General features: G+C 49.3%; 1 protein-coding gene across 4 annotated transcripts; it reads right to left on the reverse strand.

The window, feature by feature from the left end:
• Positions 1 to 2,257: 2,257 nt before the first annotated feature.
• On the reverse strand, positions 2,258 to 8,590 carry LOC112241470 (Fc receptor-like protein 5). 4 transcript variants are annotated; one of them, XM_042318306.1, is made up of 10 exons: positions 8,404 to 8,590; positions 8,171 to 8,197; positions 7,543 to 7,824; positions 7,013 to 7,324; positions 6,255 to 6,527; positions 4,572 to 4,892; positions 3,794 to 3,904; positions 3,642 to 3,681; positions 3,311 to 3,379; positions 2,258 to 2,559 (listed from the first exon to the last, which is right to left on the reverse strand). In XM_042318306.1, exons 1-10 carry the CDS (start codon positions 8,441 to 8,443, stop codon positions 2,448 to 2,450), a joined length of 1,587 nt encoding a protein of 528 aa, XP_042174240.1. In that variant the 5' UTR covers positions 8,444 to 8,590; the 3' UTR covers positions 2,258 to 2,447. The 4 variants fall into 4 exon arrangements, with proteins under 4 accessions (XP_042174240.1, XP_042174239.1, XP_042174241.1 ...); XM_042318307.1 differs by having other exon boundaries at positions 2,504 to 2,559; positions 3,256 to 3,379; positions 8,404 to 8,586; XM_042318305.1 differs by lacking the exon at positions 3,642 to 3,681 and having other exon boundaries at positions 3,256 to 3,379; positions 8,404 to 8,587.

Genomic DNA, 8,590 nt, shown 5'->3' on the forward strand with positions numbered 1-8,590 from the left:
TATTTAAAGTGGCTCGTGATCCATTGTTAAAGTGGCCAGTGATTGGGTCTCAATGTAGGCAGCAGCCTCTCTGAGTTAGTCATTGCTGTTTAGCAGTCTGATGGCCTTGAGATAGAAGCTGTTTTTTAGTCTCTCGGTCCCTGCTTTGATGCACCTGTACTGACCTCGCCTTCTGGATGATAGCGGGGTGAACAGGCAGTGGCTCAGGTGGTTGATGTCCTTGATGATCTTTTTGGCCTTCCTGTGACATTGGGCGCTGTAGGAGTCATGGAGGGCAGGTAGTTTGCCCCGGTGATGAGTTGTGCAGACCTCACTACCCTCTGGAGAGCCTTGCGGTTGAGGACGGTGCAGTTGCCGTACCAGGCTGTGATACAGCCCGACAGGATGCTCTCGATTGTGTATCTGTAAAAGTTTGTCAGGGTGTTGGATGACAAGCCAAATTTCTTCAGCCTCCTGAGGTTGAAGAGATGCTGTGGCGCCTTCTTCACCACACTGTCTGTGTGGGTGGACCATTTCAGTTTGTCTGTGATGTGTACGCTGAGGAACTTAAAACTTTCTACCTTCTCCACTACTGTCCTTTCGATGTGGATAGGGGGATGCTCCCTCTGCTGTTTCCTGAAGTCCACGATCATCTCCTTTGTTTTGTTGACGTTGAGTGAGAAGTTGTTTTCCTGACACTACACTCCGAGTGCCCGTAAGACGGTCAGCGAAGTGGAGATGTTGTTTCCTACCTTCACCACCTGGGGGAGGCCCGTCAGAACGTCCAGGACCCAAATGCACAGGGGTTGAGACCCAGGGCCTCCAGCTTGATGATGAGCTTGAATGGTACTATGGTGTTGAATGCTGAGCTGTAGTCAATGAACAGCATTCTTACATAGGTATTCCTCTTGTTCAGATGGGATAGGGCAGTGTGCAGTGTGCAGTGTGCAGTGTGCAGTGTGATGGCAATTGCATTGTCTGTGGACCTATTTGGGTGGTATGCAAACTGAAGTGGGTCTAGGGTGACAGGTAAGGTGGAGGTGATATGATCCTTGACTAGTCTCTCAGCACGTCATGATGACAGAAGTGAGTGCTACGGAGCAGTAGTCATTTTGTTCAGTTATCTTTGCCTTCTTGGGTACAGGAACAATGGTGGCCATCTTGAAGCATGTGGGGACAGCAGACTGGGACAGGGAGCAATTGAATATGTCTGTAAACACACCAGCCAGCTGGTCTGCCCATGCTCTGAAAACGCGGCTAAGGATGCCGTCTGTGCCAGCAGGGTTAACACGTTTAAATGTTTTACTCACGTCGGCCACAGAGAAGGAAAGGGGGGGCTCAGTCCTTGATAGCGGGCCTCAACGTTGGCACTGTATATCCTCAAAGCGGGCAACGAAGGTGTTTAGTTTGTCTGGAAGCATGACGTCGGTGTCCGTGACAGAGCTGGTTTTCTTTTTGCAGTCCATGATTTCCTGTAGGCCCTGCCACATACGTCTTCTGTCTGAGCCGTTGAATTGCAACTCATCTTTGTCCCTGTACCGGCATTTCGCTTGTTTGATTGCCTTGCGGAGGGAATAACTGCATTGTTTATATTCAGCCATATTCCCAGACCTCTTTCTATGGTTAAATGTGGTGGTTCGCGCTTTCAGTTTTGCACAAATGCCGCCATCCAGCCACGGTTTCTGGTTAGGGTAGGTTTTAATGGTCACAGTGGGTACAACATCTCCAATGCACTTCCTTATAAACTCACTCACAGAGTCAGCGTATAGATCAATGTTGTTCTCTGAGGCTGACCGGAACATATCCCAGTCTGCGTGATCAAACAATCTTGAAGGAGGGATTCCGATTGGTCAGACCAGCGTTGAATGGTTCTAGTCACTGGTACATCCTGTTTGAGTTTCTACCTTTAAGACCATAGGAGCAAGATGGCGCCGTGGTCAGATTTGCCGAAGGGATGGCGGGGAAGGGCTTTGTATGGATCACGGAAGGTAGAGTAGCAGTGGAGTGTATTAGCCCCGTGAGGCAGCAGTGGAGTGTATTACCCCCGTGAGGCAGCAGTGGAGTGTATTACCCCCGTGAGGCAGCAGTGGAGTGTATTACCCCTGTGAGGCAGCAGTGGAGTGTATTACCCCGTGAGGCAGCAGTGGAGTGTATTACCCCCGTGAGGCAGCAGTGGAGTGTATTACCCCGTGAGGCAGCAGTGGAGTGTATTACCCCTGTGAGGCAGCAGTGGAGTGTGTATTAGGCAGCCCCGTGAGGCAGCAGTGGAGTGTATTACCCCGTGAGGCAGCAGTGGAGTGTATTACCCCCGTGAGGCAGCAGTGGAGTGTATTACCCCCGTGAGGCAGCAGTGGAGTGTATTACCCCCGTGAGTACTGCAATCAATATGAGTTTTGAGTTTTGTTGTAAGAGTTTTGAAGATATAACACTTCAATCTGAAAAATGGGCTGAAGTGTTTGAAAAAAACGTTATAAATAGTTTGTTGGATAAAATGACATTGAAGGATTATTTTGTGAGAAACTCGTCGGTCTAAAGTTGGGTTTTATTTCATCACGTCGGTTATATTGTGATCTCAAGGGTCTGAAAAGAGAAAGAACAGTTATGATACAAAGTTGTATTTTACCTAAATATATATCACAAAAAAGTGATATACTTTATGGACATTTGTCAGTGTCCTTTTTCTAACCTGGATTATTCTGGAGTCTAGATTCAAAATCATGGACCTAATATCAGTAGTATATTGGCTGTACTATTGCTGCATTCAAAACAACTGGGAACCCTGACAAATACGAGGTCAAATCATGACGTCAGTGATCTTCAGGTCGGAAAGCCGGAGCACAAGAAGGAGGCCAGAGTTCCTGAGATGGAATTTGGTGTTGGATGACCTTTCAAATAGACTTTTCAAATAGAGCTTGTTTTCTTCCGGGTTCCCAGTTGTTTTGAATGCAAGGAAGTCGGAAGTCGGAGATTTCAGAGTTCTGAGTTCCGAGCTCTCAGTTGTTTTGAATGCAATGAAGTCGGAAGTCGGAGATTTCAGAGTTCTGAGTTCCGAGCTCTCAGTTGTTTTGAATGCAAGGAAGTCGGAAGTCGGAGATTTCAGAGTTCTGAGTTCCGAGCTCTCAGTTGTTTTGAATGCAAGGAAGTCGGAAGTCGGAGATTTCAGAGTTCTGAGTTCCGAGCTCTCAGTTGTTTTGAATGCAAGGAAGTCGGAAGTCGGAGATTTCAGAGTTCTGAGTTCCGAGCTCTCAGTTGTTTTAAATGCGTCATCAACTCTACCTGATTCTCAACATCATTGTCAACACAGGAAGTGTCCACTTGCTTGACCCCTGACCTGGTAGTGATGTCAGACAGAGGAAGTGGATCTGGAATGATGCAGAAATGTTCGCTGAATCGTCTTTCACTGAAGGGGGAGACATTAAAGAGACAGAGAGCAGAGAGAGAGAGAGACAGACAGGCAGACAGACAGACAGAAAAAAAGAGAGAGAGACAGACAGAAAGACAGAAAAAGAGAGAGAAAGAGAGAGAGATGTTTGTAAGGGCAATGACACTAATCTGAGACAGTACAAGGAGGTCTTGGAAGGGATCATAGTTGGGTTGAATTAAACTGGATAGTTTCAAAACACTGTAGGCCTACAATAGACTCAAAGAAATACAGGACTCACTTTGCTGCTCTCGCTCTCTGCTCGCTGCTTGCAACAACGTCTGAGAGAGAGGGTGAGGAAGAGAGAGAGAGGGGGGAGGAAGAGAGAGAGAGAACGAAAGACTGAGAGTGACACATTTAAGAACAATGACCATATTCTGAACACACACCCACCTCGTTGGCGGTTGAGCATCCTCATCACACAGGCCACACCCCCTGCCAGGGTCAGCATGAGGAAACAGCAGAATACTATGGCCATGACCTCTATGGTTGTCGTGGAAACTTCTGTATGGACAGAGATGAGAGGGGAGAGAGAGGTCACCACAACCAACTCACCTGTAAAGTTTCAACCTATCTCCCCTGTAATGTTTCAACCTAACTCACCTGTAAAGTTTCAACCTAACTCACCTGTAATGTTTCAACCTAACTCACCTGTAAAGTTTCAACCTATCTCACCTGTAAAGTTTCAACCTAACTCACCTGTAAAGTTTCAACCTAACTCACCTGTAAAGTTTCAACCTAACTCACCTGTAAAGTTTCAACCTAACTCACCTGTAAAGTTTCAACCTAACTCACCTGTAAAGTTTCAACCTAACTCACCTGTAAAGTTTCAACCTAACTCACCTGTAAAGTTTCAACCTATCTCACCTGTAAAGTTTCAACCTAACTCACCTGTAATGTTTCAACCTAACTCACCTGTAAAGTTTCAACCTAACTCACCTGTAAAGTTTCAACCTAACTCACCTGTAAAGTTTCAACCTAACTCACCTGTAAAGTTTCAACCTAACTCACCTGTCGACTCATCAACATGCATAAAGTTAATACAGTTAAATAAATTGTTATCATTTAGGGTGCTTCCCAAATGGAACCCTATTCCCCATTTGGCGCACTACTTTTGACTATGGCCTATGGGTGACTAATTCTCCCTCATTTGGGACACATCCTAACTCACCTGTGACCTGCACAAGGACAGGTTGGCTTTCCACCCAGGCGGACGTTACGTCATAACTGTCCCTTGCCCTGCACCGATAATACCCAGAGTCCTCTAGGGTGATCTCGGTGAGGAATAGGGTGCGCCCTCCGTCCGCCAGGGAATGAGAGGGGTGAGAGGAGTCTCCCTCTGAGGGGTGAAGGAGGAGGGAGCCATTGAGGGACCAGGAGAAGAAAGGGAATGTCCCGAGGCTCAGGAGGCATTGGAGACGAGCGGCGGCCATCTTGGAATCAACCCTGTAAAGGTACTCCACATCCACCTTTGGTGAGCCTCCTACTGGGACTGGAGGGAGGGAGGAAGGAGAAGGAGGAAGGGATGGGAAGGGGGAGGGAGGAAGGAATGAGAAGGAGGAAGGGATGGGAAGGGGGAGAGAGAGAGGAATGAGAAGGAGGAAGGGATGGGATGGGAAGGGGGAGAGAGAGAGGAATGAGAAGGAGGAAGGGATGGGAAGGGGGGAGAGAGGGGGATGAGGATGGGAGGGGAGGGAATGAGAAGGAGGAAGGGATGGGAAGGGGGAGAGAGGAATGAGAAGGAGGAAGGGATGGGAGGGGGGGGAGAGAGGAATGAGAAGGAGGAAGGGATGGGAAGGGGGGAAGGGGGAGGAGAGGAATGAGAAGGAGGAAGGGATGGGAAGGGGGAGAGAGAGGAATGAGAGAGGAATGAGAAGGAGGAAGGGATGGGAAGGGGGAGAGAGAGAGGAATGAGAAGGAGGAAGGGATGGGAAGGGGGAGAGAGAGAGGAATGAGAAGGAGGAAGGGATGGGAAGGGGGGAGAGAGAGGAATGAGAAGGAGGAAGGGATGGGAAGGGGGAGAGAGAGAGGAATGAGAAGGAGGAAGGGATGGGAAGGGGGAGAGAGAGAGGAATGAGAAGGAGGAAGGGATGGGAAAGGAAGGGGGGAGAGAGAGAGGAATGAGAAGGAGGAAGGGATGGGAAGGGGGGGAGAGAGAGGAATGAGAAGGAGGAAGGGATGGGAAGGGGGGGGAGAGAGAGAGGAAGGAATGAGAGGAGGAAGGATGGGAAAGGGATGGGAAGGGGGGGGAGAGGGAGGAATGAGAAGGAGGAAGGGATGGGAAGGGAGAGGAGGAATGAGAAGGAGGAAGGGATGGGAGAGAGGAATGAGAAGGAGGAAGGGATGGGAAGGGGGGAGAGAGGGAGAAGGAGGAAGGGATGGGAAGGGGGAGAGGAGGAATGAGAAGGAGGAAGGGATGGGAAGGGGGAGAGAGAGGAATGAGAAGGAGGAAGGGATGGGAAGGGGGAGAGGGAGGAATGAGAAGGAGGAAGGGATGGGAAGGGGGGAGAGGGAGGAATGAGAAGGAGGAAGGGATGGGAAGGGGGGAGAGGAGGAATGAGAAGGAGGAAGGGATGGGAAGGGGGAGAGGGAGGAATGAGAAGGAGGAAGGGATGGGAAGGGGGGAGAGAGGAATGAGAAGGAGGACGGGATGGGAAGGGGGAGAGAGAGAGAGGAATGAGAAGGAGGACGGGATGGGAAGGGGGAGAGCGAGGGAGGGATGGCCACAGTCAACACTCATACAGCTACCATGACATAAACACAGTCAACACTCATACAGCTATCATGACATAAACACATGCAGGAAACACATAGAATACTACAATACACACACACACATAGGTTTAGCCCGTACCCACTACCAGAGTCAGGGGTCTGCTGGTCAGTCTCTGTGCATCACTCTCCACTGTACACCGCACCGTGCCCATGTCACGCCCGGGAACCATGGCAACAGGGAACCAGGCAACCAGCGACTCCGTTGCCACGTCGGAACCCACCTCCTTGTCGTCAAGGAAGAGGTAGAAGGTCACGGGAGGGGTTCCCCTTGATGACCTGCAGGTCACATTGCCGCAGAAACTCGAACCCTCTTTGGAGATGGTGAAGGATATTTGGGGTACGGAGAGATAGGCTGAGGGAGATAAAGAGAGAGATAAAGAGAGAGATCGAGAGAGAGAGAGAGATAGTAGGGCAGAGAGAAAGAAGGAAAGAGACAGAGGGGGACAGAAATAAGGGGGAGAGAAAGGAGGGTGAGAAAGGGAAAGGAAGAGAGAGAGAGAAAGGAGGGCAGAGAGAAAGGAGGGCAGAGAGAAAGGAGGGCAGAGAGAAAGGAGGGCAGAGAGAAAGGAGGGCAGAGAGAAAGGAGGGCAGAGAGAAAGGAGGGAGAGAGAAAGGAGGGAGAGAGAAAGGAGGGAGAGAGAAAGGAGGGCAGAGAGAAAGGAGGGCAGAGAGAAAGGAGGGCAGAGAGAAAGGAGGGAGAGAGAGGGTTAAAAGGGAGCAGAACGTTTGACATGTTATAGGTTCTCTGTGTAAATAGTCTCTGTGATCGCCATTCCCCAGGTCCAGTACGGTTGTGGTTGTGACTTAACTTTCGACTTTTAACCTCTGCAGTTGTACCTTTGACCCTAACCATGACCTCTCTGCTGCTGGAGAACCTGCTGTTGGTCTGCATCCTGGTCCCGGCAATGCACGAATAATTCCCAGCATGCTTTGCTGTGACCCTCTCCACCACCAGCGTGTTCCCCACCGGCCAAAGCAGAAGCGGGGTCAAAGGTGAGGTTGGAGATGATGTCACTTCCTGTCTGTTGTAGAACCAGGTGTAGGAGAGGTGGGAGCCCTTGGTGACATCACAGGTGAGAGTGAGCCTCAACCCCTCGTAGAGAATGGGAGGATCAGGGTCAGAGGTCACCATAGTGCCTGAGACAGGGACTGAGGTGGGGTGGAGGAGAGGAGAGGAGGAGAGGAGGATGGAGGAGAGGAGGATGGAAGAGAGGAGGATGGAAGAGAGGAGGATGGAAGAGAGGAGGATGGAAGAGAGGAGGATGGACGAAGGGGATGGGTGAAAGCATTTAGCTGTGAAATGATCGATTCCACTGAAACAGCTCTACCACACACACACACACACACACACACACCCTTCTACTCACTCACTACTTGCAGGCGGACTGTTCCACTGAGGCCCAGGTTTCCACCTGCCGTCACCCTGCAGTGGTACGATCCTTCTGACGTCACAGAGATCTTCAGGAAGAACGTAGCCGATTGGTTGTCTTGGAGGTCGTTGCTCGTGGCGACCAGGTGGTTGCCGTCCTTCAGGAGCTCGTATGTGTTTGGTGGAGGAGACCCAGGTGACCTACATAGGAACACTACCTTGGAGTTCAGGTAGGCCTTGTCTGGACCAATCAGAATAGGGCTAGAGAGAGATGAACCACCTGCAGAGAGGGAGTAGGTTGAAGTAGCCTCAAGATGCTGATCTCGGGTCAGTTTTGCATTTCCTTAATGGCTACGGTTAGGGTTGGGGAAGCAGATCCTAGATCTGTACCTAGAGGAAACTTCAGCCCAGAGCTCAGAAACATAGTTTTACATTTGTTTAGGTTCTTTAGAACATTGCTGTCAAGCAGTTGGAGAGTTTAGTGTGGCTGTGAAACTCAAAATTTGACATTTTCTCATTGAACCATATGGAGGATATAATAGACTGTGATAAGAGTCATGTGTGAGATGCAACTTTTAATTGAATGTAATTGGACAACAGAAAAACGGAACAATTTGAATACATACCCATTATGGACACTAGACAGGCCACAACTGGAAGAGAACAAACCAACAGAAATACCTTAGTACAGGACACATGTCAACTTTACTCTGTTAGCCTGGGTCCTAGTCTCCTTATGGCATTGCCATCATTGGCTTGACAATGACAGCAATGGAGTCGGTAAGAGCCACGAGCAGATCTGGGGACAGGGTATAACTTTGTTTTAAAAAATGAATGCAAAATAGTTTCACTGACTCACCTAAAACAGGCAATAAACATGATTCTCGTTTTTTCTTCATACTCAGGCTCAGTCTTCATACGTAGCATGCTGTCTGTATAAGTGTCATGTGTGTGTGTGTGTGTGTGTGTGTGTGTCAGGGTGTTGCACGGTCCACCACATGCTAGAGGGAGATAACTTGAGTATGTGCGTCTCTCATCAAAAACTT

Source organism: Oncorhynchus tshawytscha, unplaced genomic scaffold, assembly GCF_018296145.1.
Source record: "Oncorhynchus tshawytscha isolate Ot180627B unplaced genomic scaffold, Otsh_v2.0 Un_contig_4324_pilon_pilon, whole genome shotgun sequence".
Taxonomy (NCBI): Eukaryota; Metazoa; Chordata; class Actinopteri; order Salmoniformes; family Salmonidae; genus Oncorhynchus; species Oncorhynchus tshawytscha.

Bases quoted from the DNA above. Each gene is read 5' to 3' on its own strand.
- LOC112241470 (XM_042318305.1), bottom strand. From the start codon at position 8,443: ATGAAGAAAAAACGAGAATCATGTTTATTGCCTGTTTTAG. The intron at 8,198-8,403 runs GTGAGTCAGTGA...GTTCTCTTCCAG, and splicing joins ATGTTTATTGCCTGTTTTAG to TTGTGGCCTGTCTAGTGTCC. The intron at 6,528-7,012 runs GTACAACTGCAG...TATCTCCCTCAG, and splicing joins GGTCATGGTTAGGGTCAAAG to CCTATCTCTCCGTACCCCAA.